This window comes from Hyla sarda, chromosome 11 (assembly GCF_029499605.1).
Source record: "Hyla sarda isolate aHylSar1 chromosome 11, aHylSar1.hap1, whole genome shotgun sequence".
Taxonomy (NCBI): domain Eukaryota; kingdom Metazoa; phylum Chordata; class Amphibia; order Anura; family Hylidae; genus Hyla; species Hyla sarda.
Genome location: NC_079199.1, coordinates 67,167,837 through 67,190,754, shown reverse-complemented (window position 1 = coordinate 67,190,754; position 22,918 = coordinate 67,167,837). Strand labels below are relative to the sequence as shown.

Genomic DNA, 22,918 nt, shown 5'->3' with positions numbered 1-22,918 from the left:
GGACCGGGACAGGAGGACCGGGATAGGAGGACCGGGATAGGAGGACCGGGATAGGAGGACCGGGATAGGTGGATGGGATAGGAGGTAGGGATGGATGGACTGGATAGGAGGACGGGATAGGAGGTCGAGATAGGAGGACCGGGATAGGAGGTCGGGATAGGAGGTCGGGATAGGAGGACGGGATTGGAGGTCGGGATAGATGGACTGGATAGGAGGACGGGATTGGAGGTCGGGATAGGAGGACAGGGATAGGAGGACGGGATAGGAGGACAAGTTAGGAGGACGAGATAGGAGGACGAGATCTGAGGACGGGATATGATGACGGGATATGAGGACGGGATAGGAGGTCGGATAGGTGGTCGGGATAGGAGGTCGGGATAGGAGGTCGGGATAGGAGGTCGGGATAGGGGGTCGGAATATGAGGACGGGATATGAGGACGGGATATGATGTCGGGATAGGAGGTCGGGATATCACAACAGGATAGGGGATTGGGATATGACAACAATATATGAGGACTGCATATGAAGTCAAAAGCTTCCTCCTTTGTTTATTTTCCTCCCCAACAAGGATTAGAAAGGAAAAACCGTGCAATGCCGGGTATTAAGCTAGTATAAGTTATAAAGAAAAGCTGTGAATTCATTCCATGTCAATGGAATGTGTAAACTCATCCATATCCATTCTCAAGCATGCTTAACCCCTTAAGGACGCAGGACGTACTCAAACGGCCCCTTTTCCGAGTCCTTAAGGACTCAGGACGTTTGAGTACGTCCTGTCAAATCCCGGCCCCCCGCCGCTAGCCGGAGGGGAGTCGGTGCCCGATGCCTGCTGAAATCGTTCAGCAGGCATCGGGGCATATCGCCCAGGGGGGTCATTATGCCCCCCCATGTCGGCGATGGCCGCAGATCGCTGGACAATTCAGTCCAGCTATCTGCGGCAGATTCCGGGTCAATCGGGTCTCCAGTGACCCGGTGACCCGGAATTACAGGCTGTTCGGGGCCGTCTCCGACGGCCCCGAACAGCCAGAGCCTGCAGGGGTGAGGTGGCACTGGTGCCACCTCACGATCGCCCTGATTCGTCGGCCGGATTACCGGCCGACCAATCAGGGCGCCTGCTGCGGGTGTCAGTCCCGCAACCCGCTCCGCCCATCTTCCGGAGGACGTGAGCGGGTGCGGGACGTGCACCCCAGGTGCTGGGGACCCCGATCCCCGGCGTCAATGTTGGGATCGGGGCCCCAGGAGCGACGGCCGCGGCTGAGACGACGAGGGACTGACCTGTGCGGCGAGAATCGTTGGAGGTGAGTGACAGCCTCCTGCTGTTGCTTAGCAACAGCTCCCAGCATGCAAAAAGGGCATGCTGGGAGCTGTAGTTATGCAACAGCAGGAGGCAGACCACCACAACTCCCAGCATGCCCTTATGGGCATGCTGGGACTTGTAGTTTTGCAACAGCTGGAGGCACATTTTTTCTATGGAAAAGTGTACCTTCAGCTGTTGTGTAACTACAACTCCCAGCTTGCACCAACAGCTAAAGTGCATGCTGGGAGTTGCAGTAGTGCATCTGCTGGTTGCATAACTACAACTCCCAGCATGCCCGTTGGCTGTCGGTGACTGCTGGGAGTTGTAGTTTTGCAACAGCTGAAGGCACACTGAGTTATGTAGCAAACCAGTGTGTCTCCAGCTGTTGCATAACTACAGTCCCCAGCATCCCCAGCCAAAGTAGTATGCCTCCAGCTGTTGCATAACTACAAGACCCAGCATGCCCTTCCGCTGTCCGTACATGCTGGGGGTTGTAGCTTTTGCAACAGCTGAAGGCACACTGGTTGCAAAACACTGAGTTTGTTACCAAACTCTGTGTTTCACAACCAGTGTGCCTCCAGCTGTTGCAAAACTACAACTCCCAGCATGCACTGATAGACCGTACATGCTGGGAGTTGTAGTTTTGCAACAGCTGGATGTCCCCCCCCCCCCAATGTGAATGTACAGGGTACACTCACATGGGCGGAGGATTACAGTAAGTATCCGGCTGCAAGTTTGAGGTGCGGCAAAATTTCTGCCGCAGCTCAAACTGCCAGCGAGAAACTACTGTGAACCCCCGCCCGTGCGACTGTACCCTAAAAACACTACACTAACACACAATAAAATAAAAAGTAAAAAAACACTACATATACACATACCCCTACACAGCCCCCCTCCCCAATAAAAATGAAAAACGTCTGGTACGCCACTGTTTCCAAAACGGAGCCTCCAGCGGTTGCAAAACTACAACTCCCAGCATGCACTGATAGACCGTTCATGCTGGGAGTTGTAGTTTTGCAACAGCTGGATGTCCCCCCCCCCCCAATGTGAACGTACAGGGTACACTCACATGGGCGGAGGATTACAGTAAGTATCCGGCTGCAAGTTTGAGCTGCGGCTCAAACTGCCAGCGTGAAACTACTGTGAACCCCCGCCCGTGTGACTGTACCCTAAAAACACTACACTACACTAACACACAATAAAATAAAAAGTAAAAATCACTATATATACACATACCCCTACACAGCCCCCCTCCCCAATAAAAATGAAAAACGTCTGGTACGCAACTGTTTCCAAAACGGAGCCTCCAGCTGTTGCAAAACAACTACTCCCAGTATTGCCAGATAGCCACTGACTGTCCAGGCATGCTGGGAGTTTTACAACAGCTGGAGGCACCCTGTTTGGGAATCACTGGCGTAGAATACCCCTATATCCACCCCTATGCAAGTCCCTAATTTAGGCCTCAAATGCGCATGGCGCTCACACTTTGGAGCCCTGTCGTATTTCAAGGCAACAGTTTAGGGTCACATATGGGGTATCGTCGTACTCGGGAGAAATTGTGTTACAAATTTTGGGGGGTATTTTCTGCTTTTACCCTTTTTAAAAATGTAAAATTTTTGGGAAAAGAGGCATTTTAGGTAAAAAAAAAATTTTTTTTTTTTACATATGCAAAGTCGTGAAACACCTGTGGGGTATTAAGGTTCACTTAACCCCTTGTTACGTTCCCCGAGGGGTCTAGTTTCCAAAATAGTATGCCATGTATTATTTTTTTTTGCTGTCCTGGCACCATAGGGGCTTCCTAAATGCGGCATGCCCACAGAGCAAAATTTGCTTTCAAAAAGCCAAATGTGACTCCTTCTCTTCTGAGATCTGTTGTGCGCCAGCAGAGCACATTTCACCCCCATATGGGGCATTTTCTGAATCGGGAGAAATTGGGCTTCAAATTTTGGGGGGCATTTTCTGCTTTAACCCTTTGTAAAAATGAAAATTTTTTGGGAAACCAAGCATTTTAGGTACATTTTTTTTTTTTTTTTACATATGCAAAAGTTGTGAAACCCCTGTGGGGTATTAAGGTTCACTTTACCCCTTGTTACGTTCCCCAAGGGGTCTAGTTTCCAAAATGGTATGCCATGTGTTTTTTTTTGCTGTCCTGGCACCATAGGGGCTTCCTAAATGCGGCATGCCCCCAGAGCAAAATTTCCTTCAAAAAAGCCAAATGTGACTCCTTTTCTTCTGAGACCTGTAGTGCGCCAGCAGAGCACTTTTCACCCCCATATGGGGTGTTTTCTGAATCGGGAGAAATTGGGCTTCAAATTTTGGGGGGTATTTTCTGCTATTACCCTTTTTAAAAATGTAAAACTTTTGGGAAACCAAGCATTTTAGGGACTTTTTTTTTTTTTTTTTTTACGTATGCAAAAGTTGTGAATCACCTGTGGGGTATTAAGGTTTACTTTACCCCTTGTTATGTTCCCCGAGGGGTCTAGTTTCCAAAATGGTATGCCATGTGTTTTTTTTTGCTGTTCTGGCACCATAGGGGCTTCCTAAATGTGACATGCCCCCCAAAAACCATTTGTCGCTCCTTCCCTTCTAAGCCCTCTACTGCGCCCGCCGAACAATTAACATAGACATTTGAGGTATATGCTTACTCGAGAAAAATTGGGTTTCAAATACAAGGAAAAATTTTCTCCTTTTTACCCCTTGCAAAAATTCAAAAATTGGGTCTACAAGAACATGCGAGTGTAAAAAATGAAGATTGTGAATTTTCTCCTTCACTTTGCTGCTATTCCTGTGAAACACCTAAAGGGTTAAAACGCTGACTGAATGTCATTTTGAATACTTTGGGGGGTGCAGTTTTTATAATGGGGTCTTTTATGGGGTATTTCTAATATGAAGGCCCTTCAAATCCACTTCAAACCTGAACTGGTCCCTGAAAAAAAGCGAGTTTCAAAATGTTGTGAAAAATTGGAAAATTGCTGCTGAACTTTGAAGCCCTCTGGTGTCTTCCAAAAGTAAAAACTCATCAATTTTATGATGTAAACATAAAGTAGACATATTGTATATGTGAATAAAAAAAATAATTATTTTGAATATCCATTTTCCTTACAAGCAGAGAGCTTCAAATTAGAAAAATGCAAAATTTTCAAATTTTTCATAAAATTTTGGGATTTTTCACCAAGAAAGGATGCAAGTTACCACAAAATTTTACCACTAAGTTAAAGTAGAATATGTCACGAAAAAACAATCTCGGAATCAGATTGATAACTAAAAGCATTCCAGAGTTATAAATGTTTAAAGTGACAGTGGTCAGAATTGCAAAAAATGGCTGAGTCCTTAAGGTGAAAAAGGGCTCAGTCCTTAAGGGGTTAAAAGGGGTACTCCGGTGAAAAACTATATTTTTTAATCAACTGGTGCCAGAAAGTTAAACAGATTTGTAAATTACTTCTATATAAAAATCTTAATCCTTCCAGTACTTATCAGCTGCTGTATGAGCCACAGAAAGTTTTATTTCTTTCTGGAGTTCTTTTCAGTCTGACCACAGTGGTCTCTGCTGACACCTCTGTCCAGGTTAGGAACTGTCCAGAGTTCAAGCAAATCCCCATAGCAAACCTCTCCTGCTTTGGACAGTTCCTGATACAGACAGAGGTGTCAGGAGAGAGAACTGTGGTCAGACTGATAAGAACTCCAGAAAGAAATACAACTTCCTCTGTAGCATACAGCAGCTGATAAATACTGGAAGAATTACCATTTTTAAGTAGAAGTAATTTACAAATCTGTTTAACTTTCTGGCACCAGCTGATTTGAAAAAAAAAATATATAAATATATATACACAAAAAAAAAAAAATATATATATATATATATATATATATATATATATATTTATATTCGTTTTTTAACCAGAGTACACCTTATTATGTCATACCTGTTGGTACAGACAGATAGTGCAGGGGACACTGAAGACAACCATACTTACCTGGTCCCATCCCTTGCTCTGGTGATCCCGCAATCTTTCGCCGTATCTTCCGTTCCGGGGCTGACTTGGAGCATGGGCGGAGTTCGTGACATCACTGCTGCTGCTTCTTTGATGGGTCCCACTGCTAGCAATAAGAGCGGTGACGTCATAAAGCTCCGCCCATGCTCCAAGTCGGCCCCAAAATGAAAGATATGCCGGAGGATTGCGGAAGAACCAGAGCATGGAACAGAACCAGGTAAGTATTGTCATCAGTGTCACCTGCACTAACTGTCTGTACCGACAGGTTAGTGCAGGTAAAACAGATTTCCTTTAAGAATGGTTCTAAGGATAAACTAGAATGTTACATTTGACATGGAAAATAAATGAACGCAAAGAAAAAATGGGGTCGGTCTCAAGCACTGCTGTCGTCGTAGAGAAATATCACAATGCTCCCACATCATGTACTATAAACGGTATATTGATGATTTGTTCATCATCTCTAAAGAAGATATGGACTTAGCTCATATCACTTTGCCAGTACCTGAACTATAACGAATGGGGACTCTATAGTCTTCCTCTATCTCAACTTCTGCCATCAGCAAGGAACAGTCACTACCACTACACACTTTAAAGGGGTAATTCCGTGGAAAACTTTTTTTTTTTAAATCAACTGGTGCCAGAAAGTTAAACAGATTTGTAAATTACTTCTATAAAAAAAATCTTAATCCTTCCAGTACTTATTAGCTGCTGAATACTACAGAGGAAATGGTTTTCTTTTTAGAACACAGAGCTCTCTACTGACATCATGACCACAGGGCTCTTGTTACGCCGAGCGCTCCGGGTCCCCGCTCCTCCCCGGAGCGCTCGCAGCATCCAGACCTGCTGACCGGGTGCGCTGCAATATCTCTCTCAGCCGGGATGCGATTCGCGATGCGGCAGGCGCCCGCTCACGATGCGCATCCCGGCTCCTGTACCTGACTCGTTCCCCGTCTGTCTTGTCCCGGCGCGCGCGGCCCCGCTCCTTAGGGCGTGCGCGCGCCGGGTCTCTGCAATTTAAAGGGCCACTGCGCCATTGATTGGCGCAGCAGGCTTAATCAGTGTGTTCACCTGTGCACTCCCTACTTATACCTCACTTCCCCTGCACTCCCTCGCCGGATCTTGTTGCCATTGTGCCAGTGAAAGCGTTTCCTTGTGTGTTCCTAGCCTGTGTTCCAGACCTCCTGCCGTTGCCCCTGACTACGATCCTTGCTGCCTGCCCTGACCTTCTGCTACGTCCGACCTTGCTCTTGTCTACTCCCTTGTACCGCGCCTATCTTCAGCAGTCAGAGAGGTTGAGCCATTGCTGGTGGATACGACCTGGTTGCTACCGCCGCTGCAAGACCATCCCGCTTTGAGGCGGGCTCTGGTGAATACCAGTAGCAACTTAGAACCGGTCCACCAACACGGTCCACGCCAATCCTTCTCTGGCACAGAGGATCCACCTCCAGCCAGCCGAATCGTGACAGCTCTCTGCTGACATCTCTGTCCATTTTAAAAACTGTCCAGAGTAGGAAAAAATCCCCATAGCAAACATATGCTCTTCTGGACAGTTCCTAAAATGGACAGAGATGTCAGCAGAGAGAACTGTGGTCATGATGTCAGCAGAGAGCTCTGTGTTCCAAAAATAAAACAATTTCCTCTGTAGTATACAGACCCTAAAAAGTACTGGAAAGAGTAAGATTTTTTAATAGAAGTAATTTACAAATCTGTTCAACTTTCTGGCACCAGTTGATTTAAAAAAAAAAAAAGTTCCACGGGAGTTAAGAAAGTCGATATTGACAGCTTTCTAGACTTCCATAGCACACGCCACAAGAAATCGCTTCTGAATATACCTTTCAGTCAGTATAGAAGGATTTGCAGAAACTGTACGAAAAAGTAAATTATAAAACACAATCAAAAATCTTACAGAAGAGATTTCTACAGAAAGATATCCTTCCATACTCCTAAAGAAAGCTTACACCTCCAATCTTGCAGTTGAACAAGCAACTCTTTTACCAAACTATGGAGAAAACACCAAACCAGATGTATGCCTACAATTTCATCGCTACCTTTAAATGGTCACTCTCATTAAAATGTATTTTTGCTATTGCTATTAAATAAAAAATATTATTAAATAAAAAATAATACACTTTGTTTGAAATAAAAATACGTTTTCTATGTTTTATTTGTGTTTAAAAAAGCTCAAGAGCACATTTTCCCCCATCTCACACACAGACTTTGGACCAAAGTCCAAACACAGAAAGTGCCACCTGGAGTGCTGAGGGTGTGTGTCCAGCCTCATGCAATCATAGCTCCTCTCACACTTAACCACCATATGCTGTTGGTTGGACACACACCCGTCAGCACTCCAGGCTGTACTTCTTGTGTTTGGGCTTCAGTCCAAAGTCTGTGCATGAGATGGGGGAAAATGTGCTCTTGAGCTTTTTTAAGCACAAATAAAACATAGAAAACTTCATTTTTTTAAACAAAGTACATTAGAAATATTTATTTATCATAAAGGAGTGCAATAGCAAAAATTAGTTATAATGAGAGAGCCCAGACAATCAAAAATATTCTAGCACCTAGCCACCTAAGAAAAAGAAAAACATCCAAAACTCTTACTTTATCGCCTAGAGCAGTGGTCTCCAACCTGTGGACCTCAAGATGTTTCAAAACTACAACTCCCAGCATGCCCGGACAGCCAAACATCTGGAGGTCCGCAGGTTGGAGACCACTGGCCTAGAGCATACAGATGTGGGAGAAAAGGCTGCCTTTGCTGCAAGAACATCCAACATGGAGAAGAAAAGGTTTAGTCTAAAGGGGCGACACGCCTTCTTTAACATAAGAACTGTGAATTTATGGAACATTCTACCTCAGGAACTGGTCACAGCAGGAACAATTAATAGCTTTAAAACAGGGTTAGATACATTCCTAGAACAAAATAACATTAATGCTTATGCAGAATTATAAAACTACATCCCTTCCCCTTATCCCCTTACACCCTTCCCTTCAATTCACTGGTTGGACTTGATGGACGTATGTCTTTTTCAACCATACTAACTATGTAACTATGTAAGATCCTTCATGTCCAAGAACATATCCATCTCCTTCAATATAAAAACACATCTGGACTGTGGGTCCACATATATATATATATATATATATATATATACCATAAACAGGTGAATGTTACAGCGACGTTTCAACCAGCTTTCCTGGTCTTTCTCAAGCTTTGAGAAAGACCAAGAGAGCTGGTTGAAACGTCGCTGTAACATTCACCTGTTTATGGAATACATTTTTTCATTTTTCCACTTCAATTGGACTTGTGTGCTGCGGATTTATTCTAATTTATTGTCTACATTTGGACCCCTGACCAAGGACTGTGTCTGCGTGCAAATTTTCTGCCGCAGCTCAAACTGCCAGAGAGAAACTACTGTGAACCCCCGCCCGTGCGACTGTACCCTAAAAACACTACACTAACACAAAATAAAATAAAAAGTAAAAAACACTACATATACACATACCCCTATACAACCCCCCTCCCCAATAAAAATGAAAAACGTCTGGTACGCCACTGTTTCCAAAACGGAGCCTCCAGCTGTTGCAAAACAACTACTCCCAGTATTGCCAGATAGCTGTTGACTGTCCAGGCATGCTGGGAGTTTTACAACAGCTGGAGGCACCCTGTTTGGGAATCACTGGCGTAGAATACCCCTATGTCCACCCCTATGCAAGTCCCTAATTTAGGCCTCAAATGCGCATGGCGCTCTCACTTTGGAGCCCTGTCGTATTTCAAGGCAACAGTTTAGGGCCACATATGGGGTATCGCCGTACTCGGGAGAAATTGCCTAACAAATTTTGGGGGGTATTTTCTGCTATTACCCTTTTAAAAAATGTAAAATTTTTGGGAAAACAAGCATTTTAGGTAAAAAAAATATATATTTTTTTACATATGCAAAAGTCGTGAAACACCTGTAGGGTATTAAGGTTCAAATTACCCCTTGTTACGTTCCCCGAGGGGTCTAGTTTCCAAAATGGTATGCCATGTGTTTTTTTTTTGCTGTCCTGGCACCATAGGGGCTTCCTAAATGCGGCATGCCCCCAGAGCAAAATTTGCTTTCAAAAAGACAAATGTTACTCCTTCTCTTCTGAGACCTGTAGTGCGCCAGCAGAGCACTTTTCACCCCCATATGGGGTGTTTTCTGAATCGGGAGAAATTGGGCTTCAAATTTTGGGGGGTATTTTCCGCTATTACCCTTTTTAAAAATGTAAACATTTTGGGAAAAAAAGCATTTTAGGTAAAAAAAAATTTTTTTTTTTACATATGCAAAAGTCGTGAAACACCTGTAGGGCATTAAGGTTCACTTTACCCCTTGTTACGTTCCCTGAGGGGTCTAGTTTCCAAAATGGTATGCCATGTGTTTTTTTTTTTTTTTGCTGTCCTGGCACCATAGGGGCTTCCTAAATGCGGCATGCCCCCCAAAAACCATTTGTCGCTCCTTCCCTTCTGAGCCCTCTACTGCGCCCGCCGAACAATTAACATAGACATATGAGGTATGTGCTTACTCGAGAGAAATTGGGTTTCAAATACAAGTAAAAATTTTCTCCTTTTTACCCCTTGCAAAAATAAAAAAATTGGGTCTACAAGAACATGCGAGTGTAAAAAATGAAGATTTTGAATTTTCTCCTTCACTTTGCTGCTATTCCTGTGAAACACCTAAAGGGTTAAAACACTTACTGAATGTTTTTTTGAATACTTTAGGGGGTGTAGTTTTTATAATGGGGTCTTTTATGGGGTATTTCTAATATGAAGACCCTTCAAATCCACTTCAAAACTGAACTGGTCCCTGAAAAATAGTGAGTTTGAAAATTTTGTGAAAAATTTCTAAATTGCTGCTGAACTTTGAAGCCCTATGGTGTCTTCCAAAAGTAAAAACTCATAAATTTTATGATGCAAACATAAAGTAGACATATTGTATATGTGAACCCAAAATATATATATTTTGAATATCCATTTTCCTTACAAGCAGAGAGCTTCAAAGTTAGAAAAATGCAACATTTTCATTTTTTTCATAAAATTTTGGGATTTTTCACCAAGAAAGGATGCAAGTTACCATAAAATTTTACCACTAAGTTAAAGTAGAATATGTCACGAAAAAACAATCTCGGAATCAGAATGATAACTAAAAGCATTCCAGAGTTATTAATGTTTAAAGTGACAGTGGTCAGAATTGCAAAAATGCTCCGGTCCTTAAGGTATAAAATGGCCTGGTCCTTAAGGGGTTAAAGTCCCATGCAAATCAATGGGAAATGTATGTTCCCACATAACATCCGTATGGCTGGAGATATTTCAATAATATCTGGTACACATATTACTTATATGTCAAATAAAAATATATGATAGTTAAATTAACCCTTACCTACACCCTTATATAAAAGATGGCTTTTTGTTTTACGTTCCATGCAAGTATATGGGACTTCCAGTACCTATCTCCACAAGCTCCGATCGGCATCTCTTGGTGAATGTATATACATACACACTAGGGGTGTGAATCGCCAATAATTTGTCGATTCGATTCGATTCGAATCGCGATACCAGGGTGGCGATTCGATATATCTCAATATATCACGATACTGTCATGTTGGCGATATATCACGATATATCGCGATATTCCCTATTAAAAGCTTGTGAAAACTTATTCTAGCTGAGAAAGAACAAGGTCCCGCGAGAGTTGTCCTGTGAGTGCGTACGTTCTCCTTCCTGTTGTTCTGAGTCTGTAGTCTCGCTGTAGCAGCCTGCGAGTGGGACAGAGCTGATAACAGGTACACTGCAAACTAGTGGTCAGGAGTTTAAGTGTTATAAAAAAAAAAATAAGATAGACAAATAGGACTGTGACTCAGTGAGTGAAATACAGTAAATGTTAATTATAATAATTTATAAAAAAAAATCGATTCTCAGAATTTTAAAATCGATTCAGTATCGCGGAACAAAAAATCACGATAATTGCGCAAATCGATTTTTTCTTACATCCCTAATACACACACACATACACAAACATACATACATACTCTGTATAGAAACATTTGCATAAATGAACAACAATTCTGTTTTACTTTGTACCACAAAACAGGCATAAAAGCCAAACACTTTTTGCACATCTCTACACAGTAACTGGAAAATAGGTGTGGCTTAGAGAAAGAGGGCAGAGCTTAACAGGAACTGCTATTTGCCAAGATTGCACCAAAATTGTAGTGCCAAATACTGGCACAAAAGTAACATTTCCAGCAAATTTATCATAAACTGCTTTTACAAATTTGGCAACTCTTCAGCCTACCTAATATAGGTTTTAGCTGTCCAAAATGTCTACACTATTAATAAATCTTCTCTATTATTTTTTTACTTTATATTGTCACAAAGTATTCAGAAAATAGAGGTTTTTATTCCGGTTATAATGGCTACATACATGCACATCACTTAATTCTGCTATATTATTTATACAGCTCTTTATATTACATGTGCGACTCTTGTTAAAAGGGGTACATCGGTGGAATTTTTTTTTTATTAAATCAACTGGTGCCAGAAAGTTAAACAGATTTGTAAATTACTTCTATTTAAAAATCTTAAAGGGGTACTCCGCCCCTAGACATCTTATCCCCTATCCAAAGGATAGGGGATAAGATGTCAGATTGCCAGGGTCCCACTGCTGGGGACCCCGGGGATCACTGCTGCAGCACTCCGGTATCATTACTGCGCAGAGCGAGATCGATCTGCACGTAATGACTGGCAATACAGGGGCCGGAGCATCGTTATGTCACGGCTCCGCCCCTCGTGACGTCACGGCCCGCCCTCACAATACAAGTCTATGGGAGGGGGCGTGGCGGTCATCACGCCCCCTATCATAGACTTGCATTAAGGGGACGGGCCGTGATGTCATGAGGGGCGGAGCCATGACGTCACGCTGCTCCGGCCCCTGTATCGCCCGTCATTACCCACAGAGCGAACTCGCTCTGTGCAGTAATGATTGTGGGGTGCCGCAGCGGCGATCCCCGGGGTCCCCAGCAGCGGGACCGCGACGATCTAACATCTTATCCCCTATCCTTTGGATAGGGGATAAGATACCAGGGGCGGAGTACCCCTTTAATCTTTCCAGTACTTATCAGCTGCTGTATAATACATAGGATGTTCTTTTCTTTTTTATTATTTATTTTCTGTCTGTCCACAGAGCTCTCTGCTGACACCTCTGTCCATGTCAAAAACTGTCCAGAGCAGGAACAATTTCCCATAGCAAACCTATCCTGCTCTGGACAGTTCTTGACATGAGGAGAGGAGTCAGTAGAGAGCACTGTGGTCAAACAGAAAATAAATTCAAAAATAAATTTCTCCGTGTTATACAGCAGCTGATAAGTACTGGAAGGATTAAGATTTTTAAATAGAAGTAATTTACAAATCTGTTTAATTTTCTGGCACCAGCTGATAAAAAAAATAAATAAAAAGGTTTTCTATCAGAGTACCCCTTTAAGCAGAAAACATACAAATAAAAACTCAATTAGTAGAAACAAGGTTTTAAATTGTTACTAAAACAGGTGGAATCTTTATATATTTTACACACACAGCCATAACCGTAAATGTTGACAACACAGAAATTTTTAAAGAAAATGAAGTATTTCTCACAGAAAAGCATTGCAGTAACACATGTTTTGCTATACACATGTTTATTCCCTTTGTGTGTATTGGAACTAAACCAAAAAAGGGAGGAAAAAAAGCAAATTGGACATAGTGTCACACCAAACTCCAAAAATGGGCTGGACACGATTATTTGCACCCTTAACTTAATATTTGGTTGCACACCCATTGGAAAAAATAACCATCAATAAGCTTCTTACACCTCTCAGCAGGAATGTTCCACCACTCTTCCTTTGCAAACTGCTCCAGGTCTCTCTTATTGGAAGGCACCTTTTCCCAACAGCATTTTTAACCTCCCTTGCGATTCTGTCTGGAAATTTGTACCAAAAGCGGTACAATTTTTTGCACTGAATTTCACATCTTCCCCCGCCCATTTCACATCTCCCCCGTCACATTCCCCCTCCCTTGTCACATTCCAACTCCCCTTTGTCACATCCCCCCCGTCACATTCTCCCCCCTCCTTGTCACATTCTTCCCCCCTTGTCACATTCTTCCCCCCTTGTCACATTCCCCCCCTTCATGTTACATTCCCCTCCCCCTGTCACATCCCCCCTTGTCACATCCCTCCCCCTTCATGTCACATTCCCCTCCCCCCTGTCACATTCCCCTCCCCCCCTGTCACATTCCCCCCCTTGTCACATTCCCCCCTGTCACATTCCCCCCGTCACATTCCCCCCCGTCACATCCCCCCCTTGTCACATTCCCCCCCTTGTCACATTCCCCCCCTTGTCCCCCCCCCCCCCGTCACATTCATCCCCCCCCCCCCCCCCTTCTCACCTTGTCTTGTCCTGCAGCAGCATACAATGGGTTTGCCGGGCAGATTTCAAACCTAGTGTATTTGCTGCAGAACAAGTCCTTTCCCCTTCAGCCAATCACAGGCTTTACACCACTGCGGCCTGTGATTGGCTGAAAAGGGAAAGGTCCTGTAAGATGAATAGTGAAGAGAGCAGGGACCAGAGCGCACGGAGGGGAACGGCATATGCAGGGACCGGGATTAGGTAAGCAAAAGTTTTTTTTTATTTTACTCCTTTTTCCTTTTACACTTAGCTCAGTGTTTTTCAAACAGGGTGCCTCCAGCTGTTGTGAAACTACTACTCCCAGCATGCCCGGACAGCCTTTGGCCACGGGAGCCGACCAGAGCAGATAATCGCATGTTTTCCCGGGGGGCCGCATCGCTTTATCGCATTGCTTTTGCGATATATCGTGCAGCCCGGCCGGCAACTCTGCAATTCTACCCGGAGCGTGACTCGGGGTTACCGATCCTGGCAGGGTAAATTATCCCCGAGTCACGCTCGGGATTGCCGCTCAGGAGGTTAAGATCTCTTACAGGTTGTCAATGGGATTTAGATCTGGACTCATTGCTGTCCACTTCAGAGCTGTCCAGTGCTTTGTTGCCATCCATTTCTGGGTGCTTTTTGACGTATGATTGGGGTCATTGTCCTGCTGGAAGAATCAAGATCTCGGACGCAAACCCAGCTTTCTGACACTGGGCTGTACAGTGCGACCCAAAATCCGTTGGTAATCCTCAGATTTCATGATGCCTTGCACAGATTCAAGCCACCCAGTGCCAGAGGCAGCAAAGCAACCCAAAACCATAGTTGAACCTCCACCATATTTCACTGTAAGTACGGTGTTCTTGGTAAACAGTAGAATGATGTGCTTCACCAAAAAGCTCTATCTTGGTCTCATCTGTCCACAAGACGTTTTCCCAGAAGGATTTTGGCTTACTCAAGTTCATTTTGGCAAAATGTAGTCTTGCTTTTTTATGTCTCTGTGTCAGCAGTGGGGTCTTCCTGGGTCTCCTGCCACAGTGTTTCATTTCATTTAAATACAGACAGATTGCGCTGACACTAATGCTCCCTGAGCCTGCAGGACAGCTTGAATATCTTTGGAACTTGTTTGGGGCTGCTTATCCATCATCCAGACTATCCTGCGTTGACACCTTTCATAAATGTTTCTCTTTCGTCCACGCCCAAGAAGAAAAGCTACAGTGCCAAGGGTTGCAAACTTCTTAATAATGTCGCACACTGTGGACAAAGGCAAATCTAGATCTCTGGAGCTGGACTTGTAACCTTGAGATTGTTGATATTTTTCCACAATTTTGGTTCTCAAGTCCTCAGACAGGTCTCTTCAACCTCTTTCTGTTGTTCATGCTTAGAGTGTCACACACAGACATACAATGCAAAGACTAAGTGAACTTCTCTCCTTTTTATCTGCTTTCAGGTGTGATTTTTATATTGCCTACACCTGTTACTGACCCCCAGGTGAGTTAACCCCTTAACGATGCAGGACGTATATTTACGTCCTGCGCTGGCTCCCGCGATATGAAGGGGGATCGCGCCGCGATCCCGCATCATATCGCGTAGGTCCCGGCACTCATCAACGGCCGGGACCCGCGGCTAATACCACACATTGCCGATCGCGGCAATGTGCGGTATTAACCCTTTAGAAGCGGCGGTCAAAGCTGACCGCCGCTTCTAAAGTAGAAGTGAAAGTGACCCGGCTGCTCAGTCGGGCTGTTCGGGACCGCCGCGGTGAAATCGCGGCGTCCCGAACAGCTTGCAGGACACCGGGCGGGCCCTTACCTGCCTCCTCGGTGTCCGATCGGCGAATGACTGCTCCGTGCCTGAGACCCAGGCAGGAGCAGTCAAGCGCCGATAACACTGATCACAGGCATGTTAATACACGCCAGTGATCTGTCCAAGAGATCAGTGTGTGCAGTGTTATAGGTCCCTATGGGACCTATAACACTGCAAAAAAAAGTAAAAAATAAGTGTTAATAAAGACCATTTCACCCCTTCCCTAATAAAAGTTTGAATCACCCCCCTTTTCCCATAAAAAAAATAAAACAGTGTAAAAAAAAATAAAAACAAACATATGTGGTATCTCCGCGTGCGTATGTCCGAACTATAAAAATATATCATTAATTAAACCGCACAGTCAATGTCGTACGCGCAAAAAAATTCCAAAGTCAAAAAAAGAGCATTTTTGGTCACTTTTTATACCATTAAAAAATGAATAAAAAGTGATCAAAAAGTCCGATCAAAACAAAAATCTTACCGATAAAAACTTCAGATCACAGCGCAAAAAATTAGTCCTCATACCGCCCTGTACGTGGAAAAATAAAAAAGTTATAGGGGTCAGAAGATGACATTTTTAAACGTATACATTTTCCTGCATGTAGTTATGATTTATTCCAGAAGTGCGACAAAATCAAATCTATATAAGTAGGGTATCATTTTAACCGTATGGACCTACAGAATAATGATAAGGTGTAATTTTTACCGAAATATGCACTGCGTGGAAACGGAAGCCCCCAAAATTTACAAAATGGCGTTTTTTCTTCGATTTTGTTGCACAATGATTTTTTTTTCCGTTTCGACATGCATTTTTGGGTAAAATGACTAATGTCACTTAATATGGCCATAATATGGATTTTTAGGTGGGAAATTGAAAGGGTTATGATTTTAAAAAAGGTAAGGAGGAAAAAACGAAAGGGCAAAAACTGAAAAACCCTGAGTCCTTAAGGGGTTAAAAGGAGCATCACATGCTTGAAACAATCTTATTTTCCCACAATTTTGGAAGGGTGCCAATAATTTTGTCCAGACCATTTTTTGGAGTTTGGCGTGACATTATGTCCAATTTGATTTTTTTCTCCCCTTTTTGGTTTAGTTCCAATACACACACAAAGGGAATAAACATGTGTATAGAAAAAAATCTGTTACTACAATCCTCCCAATAGCTCCCAGAAGAAGGGAGAACGCAGCGGCCTGAACTATTTTTGAAAGAGGTGGATTTCAGACTACGTCAGACTTACTATAACCAGTGTAACGAAGCAGATCATAGCTGGGCTGAACTACAGCTGGAATAAATCCCAAAAGATCAGGAAACAAGAGATTAAAGCATTTGTTCTTCACCCACCCTATTTTCTAGCAGAAACAGCTCAGGCCCCATGATCTATTGGAGCTCTGTTGCCATATCAGCCCCAACATAACAGATTGTAACATAGTCTGTTACTCTTTGTATTTATTTCTCGGTTTGACACTATGCTTTATCAGTAATCCCAAGTGATGATGTGGGAGAAGCAGATACCTTCAAGTCAAAAGTAGCAAATGCAGTTCTGTGGGTGGAAATTTTAACTGTGTCTTAGTGAAAAATTAATGTATTTCATTCTAGGTTTTATCCTTGGTATGCATACCATCCAGACAGACAGAATCCAGGTTTGCCCCTTTGTTTAGTGTGTATATAGGAAAAGCTCCCGACAAACAAGTTGAACACCCATAGGAGTCAGTTGTCAGATGAAGACCAAAAGCCTCAGTATGTAATGTGGGGGTACCACGAAATGTGCGCTTTTTATTCTGCTGTTGTGACAGGTGGGGACGTGGTGTTCCAGCCTAGTGCCATCATCTTTTTGTGCAAACATATACAATGGTACATAAAATAAACCTGGATATTTATATAGTTGCTAAGTCATTCTGGTAAGGTAGTTGTTAATGTAAAGCAGACACAAAGGCTGGAGGTTCTCCATGGACCCCAGAATTGACAGCCAGGTGAGATGGGGTGGTGTGTGATCTGGATAGCATGTGCATCAGGACTTCTTGCAGTTTGTTAGCAGCCTGTCCTTTGCAGCAATGTGTGAGATGTGTGCAGGCCACCAATGACCTCTGCAGCAGCAGCTTAGAGAGACCCGTGTAGGTGTTGGATAGGACAGTGAGGCTATGTTTAGATGGCAGAAATTCAGCTTTCCCTGGAATTCATGTGGAATTTCCGCATGAATACACAGTGCATGTAAAAAAAATACCTGTATTCACTGCAAATGTTACATTTTGCGCAAATTGCACACCAAATCCACATTTAGCGGAGGAAAAAAGCCCCACTAACTTAAATGGGCATCCACAGCTGAATTCCACAAAAATATAAGACAAAACTAATATTTCTGTGGACCCGGAATGTGGAATTTTAGCTGCGGAACGTCAACAGAGAAAAATCTGCTGTGTGAATGGGACTAAGGAATCCCATTGATGTGAATAAACTTAAAACATATGCAGAATTCTTCCGTGTGAACATAGCCTGAGAGGGAACAGGTGTCACAAGGTGATAAAACCCTGTGAGCAACAGGCAGCAGGTGTACAGCCACATAGGCAGTCCTAGTTGAGGGCCAGGGAATAGCAAAGACTAATGGTGAGACTTTCCTAAAAAATGAATGGTAAATGCAAGTCTGTGAACTAGACTTGGTCATTTATTTATTGAAGAAAATTTACCCAGTATCACATATCTGTGAATGGCAAAAGAATGTGAACTTTCACTTTCAGTATCTGGTATGACCCCCTGTATCTTATTATTTCCAGTAATTGTTGATGCTTCCTGCACATTAGAATAAAAGAATTTTAGTCCATTTACAAAATATCTTCAACTCTTATGTTGGTGGGTTTCCTCCCATGACCTGCTCATAACATTTTATTGGATTTAGGCCAGGACTTTTTGCCATTCCATAACTTTAAGGGGGACGTTATTTAATATTGTTTTTACCCTTATTTGGTGTTAAAAAAAAAGTAGCAAAATAGCATTTTAGTTTTTTTGCAGTTATCAGGGATTGATCAACTGTGACTTTTTAAACTTGTCACAAACTTTTTGTGCACTCTCTTACCAGCCTGAACCACACTTACAAAATTGTCTAAGTCTAAACTACTTTGCTAATTATGAAAAATGTGCACCACTTATTATGTGGTGGAAGTAAAGAACATACGCCCAGGCTGATAAGAACTTGATTTACACAGGCCACAGGGGGATTTCGCCTTGTGGACACAGCCAATTTTTATTTCAGTGTTTTTGCTTTTCCGCCAAATATTTTAACCCATTTCCTCAACAAAACATATAATACGGTACGTCATAAAGGGGGTTGTGGGGCTGATGACAGGATTTGGATCCTGCTCCGTACCAGAAGGTCCCTAGATGGTATTAATAACTAAGGACCGTAGCTCACTTTGTAGCTTTTAAACACTAAAACATAAAATATTGCAGATATACAATGTATGATGTGAGAATGCAGGAAGCAAGTTATATGCCATTCAGTCATAGAAAGCACTCAAACAGTGAGTAGAGCAATTTAATGTCCACTGGCAGAGATGCACTCCCTACCAGTTAACAAAGCAGAGCGATGGTCAGTAGTGCCCAGCTATTAATTATGGTGAGTAGTGCCCAGCCATTGATTATGGTGAGTAGTGCCCAGCCATTGATTATGGTCAGTAGTGCCCAGCCATTGATTATGGTCAGTAGTGCCCAGCCATTGATTATGGCCAGCAGTGCCCAGCCATTGATTATGGCCAGCAGTGCCCAGCCATTGATTATGGCCAGCAGTTTTCAGCCAGTGATTATGGTCAGCAGTGCCCAGCCATTGATTATGGTCAGCAGTACCCAGCCATTGATTATGGTCAGCAGTGCCCAGCCATTGATTATGGTCAGCAGTGCCCAGCCATTGATTATGATCAGTAGTGCCCAGCCATTGATTATGGTCAGCAGTGCCCAGCCATTGATTATGATCAGTAGTGCCCAGCCATTGATTATGGTCAGCAGTGCCCAGCCACCTTTAGCATCACATTCTTTGCTCCCTAAGGAGCAGTCTCACCTTTGGCCCTCCTGAAGGGCCCCTTTCCCCCATACTGGCAAGATCTGGTACCCTGCCAATCTGTGCCAATGGCTGAAAATACAAAACATCAATAGTTAAACTTAAATTGCAGAACCCTGTTATCATACTCTAATAATATTAACTTATTACAGAAACATTGACGTCAAAAGGTTTAGGAATCAGTTCTCTTTTTTTTTTTTTTTTGCTTCGTACATTAAAGGGGTGCTATGGTGGAAAACTTGGTGCCAGAAAGTTAAACAGATTTGTAAATTCCTTCATTTAAAAAAAAAAATCCTTCCAGTACTTATTAGCTGCTGAATAATACAGAGGAAATTATTTCATTTTCGGACCACAGTGCTCTCTGCTGATATCTCTGTCCATTTTAGGAACTGTCCAGAGCAGCATATGTTTTCTATGGGGATTTTCTCCTAAGCTGGACAGTTCTTAAAATGGACAGATATGTCAGCAGAGAGCTCTGTGTTCCAAAAAGAAAATAATTTCCTCTGTAGTATTCAGCAGCTAATAAGTACTGGAAGGATTAAGATTTTTAATAAATCTGTTTAACTTTCTGGCACCAGTTGATTAAAAAAAGAAAAAAAAGTTTTCCACCGGAGTACCCCTTTAACTCTGCATATATTATAACAATGTACGTGGAAAATGGGAATGATTATTAAAGAGCAATTGCAGGTAGAGGGGGTGAGTATTATAGTTGTTATATTATTGTACATATGGGGCAGTATTATAGTTGGTGTATTCTTGTACATAGGTGCAGTGTTCTAGTAGTTTTATTCTTGTACACAGGGGGGACAGTATTAAGCCCATTTTGGCCTTAAGGACCAGAGCGTTTTTTGCACATCTGACCACTGTCACTTTAAACATTAATAACTCTGGAATGCTTTTAGTTATCATTCTGATTCTGAGACAGTTTTTTCGTGACATATTCTACTTTAACATAGTAGTACATTTTTGTGGTAACTTGCATCCTTTCTTGGTGAAAAATCCCAAAAGTTGATGAAAAATTTGAAAATTTAGCATTTTTCTAACTTTGAAGCTTTCTGCTTGTAAGGAAAATGTATATTACAAATAATTTTTTTTTGATTCACATATACAATATGTCTACTTTATGTTTGCATCATAAAATTGATGAGTTTTTACTTTTGGAAGACACCAGAGGGCTTCAAAGTTCAGCAGCAATTTTCCAATTTTTCAAAAAACTCGATATTTTTCAGGGACCAGTTCAGTTTTGAAGTGGATTTGAAGGGTCTTCATATTAGAAATACCCCATAAATGACCACATTATAAAAACTACACCCCCCAAAGTATTCAAAATGACATTCAGTCTGTGTTTTAACCCTTTAGGTGTTTCGCAGGAATAGCAGCCAAGTGAAGGAGAAAATTCAAAATCTTCATTTTTTACACTCGCATGTTCTTGTAGACCCAATTTTTTATTTTTGCAAGTGGTAAAAGGAGAAAATGTATACTTATATTTGTAGCCCAATTTCTCTCGAGTAAGGACATACCTCATTTGTCTATGTAAAGTGTTCGGCGGGCGCAGTAGAGGGCTCAGAAGCAAAGGAGCAACAAAGGGATTTCTGAAATGGTTTTTGGGGGGCATGTCACCTTTAGGAAGCCCCTAGGGTGTCAAAACAGCAAAAAAAAAAAAAAACACATGGCATACCATTTTGGAAACTAGACCCCTCGGGGAATGTAACATGAGATAAAGTGAGCCTTAATACCCCACAGGTGTTTCACGACTTTTGCATATGTAAAAAAAAAAAAATAATAATTTTACCTAAAATGCTTGTTTTCCCAAAAATTTTACATTTTTAAAAAGGGTAATAGCAGAAAATACCCCCACAGTTTGAAGCCCAATTTCTCCCAATTCAGAAAACACCCCATATGGGGCTGAAAAGTGCTCTGCTGGTGCACTACAGGTCTCAGAAGAGGAGTAGTCACATTTGGCTTTTTGGAAGCAAATTTTGCTCTGGGGGCATGCCGCATTTAGGAAGCCCCTATGGTGCCAGGACAGCAAAAAAAAAAAAAACACATGGCATTATATTTTGGAAACTAGACCCCTCGGGGAACGTAACAAGGGGTTAAGTGAACCTTTATACCCCACAGGTGTTTCACGACTTTTGCATATGTAAAAAAAAAATTTTTTTTTTACCTAAAATGCTTGTTTTCCCAAAAATTTTACATTTTTAAAAAGGGTAAAAGCAGAAAATAGCCCCCAAAATTTGTAACACAATTTCTCCCGAGTACGGCGATACCCCATATGTGACCCTAAACTGTTGCCTTTAAATACGACAGGGCTCCAAAGTAAGACCGCCATGCGCATTTGAGGCGTAAATTAGGGATTTGCATAGGGGTGGACATAGGGGTATTCTATGCCAGTGATTCCCAAACGGGGTGCCTCCAGCTGTTGCAAAACTCCCAGCATTCCTGGACAGTCAGTGGCTATCTGGCAATACTGAGAGTAGTTGTTTTGCAACAGCTGGAGGCTCCGTTTTGGAAACAGTGGCATACCAGACGTTTTTCATTTTTATTGGGGATGTGTAGTGTTTTTTACTTTTTATTTTATTTTGTGTTAGTGTAGTGTAGTGTTTTTAGGGTACAGTCGCACGGGCGGGGGTTTCACAGTAGTTTCTCGCTGGCAGTTTGAGCTGCGGCAGAAAATTTGCTGCAGTGAGAACTTGCAGCCAGATACTTACTGTAAACCTCCGCCCATGTGAGTGTACCCTGTACGTTCACATTGGGGAGGGGGGAACATCCAGCTGTTGCAAAACTACAACTCCCAGCATGCGCTGACAGACTGTACATGCTGAGAGTTTTAGTTTTGCAACAGCTGTAGGCACACTGGTTATGTATCACTGAGTTTGTGACCTAACTCAGTGTTTCACAACCAGTGTGCCTCCAGCTGTTGCAAAACTACAACTCCCAGCATGTACGGTGCATGCTGGGAGTTGTAGTTTGCAACAGCTGGAGGCACACCGGTCGTGAAACACTGAGTTAGGTTAAAAAAAAAAAAAAACTGAGTTTCGCAACCAGTCTGCCTTCAGCTGTTGCAAAACTACAACTCTCAGCAGTCACCGACAGCCAACGGGCATGCTGGGGGTTGTAGTTATGCAACCAGCAGATGCACCACTACAACTCCCAGCATGCACTTTAGCTGTTTGTGCAAGCTGGGGGTTGTAGTTATACAACAGCTGAAGGTACACTTTTCCATAGAAAAAATGTGCCTCCAGCTGTTGCAAAACTATAAGTCCCAGCATGCCCATAAGGGAATGCTGGGAGTTGTGGTGGTCTGCCTCCTGCTGTTGCATAACTACAGCTCCCAGCATGCCCTT

General features: G+C 42.8%; 1 protein-coding gene across 20 annotated transcripts in view; it reads right to left on the bottom strand.

Annotated features, from left to right (window-relative positions):
- The window catches only part of LOC130294838 (death-associated protein kinase 2-like), a 318,537-nt gene that overhangs the window by 128,665 nt on the left and 166,954 nt on the right, over positions 1-22,918 (bottom strand). For 11 of the 20 annotated variants that reach the window (XM_056544914.1, XM_056544908.1, XM_056544912.1 and 8 more), the window contains one exon: positions 19,572-19,643. The exons of the other annotated variants lie outside the window; for them this stretch is intronic. In XM_056544914.1, coding sequence (XP_056400889.1) covers positions 19,572-19,604 — 33 coding nt within the window. In that variant the 5' untranslated portion in view covers positions 19,605-19,643. The remainder of the gene's footprint in view (positions 1-19,571; positions 19,644-22,918) is intronic. 20 annotated transcript variants of the gene reach the window in all.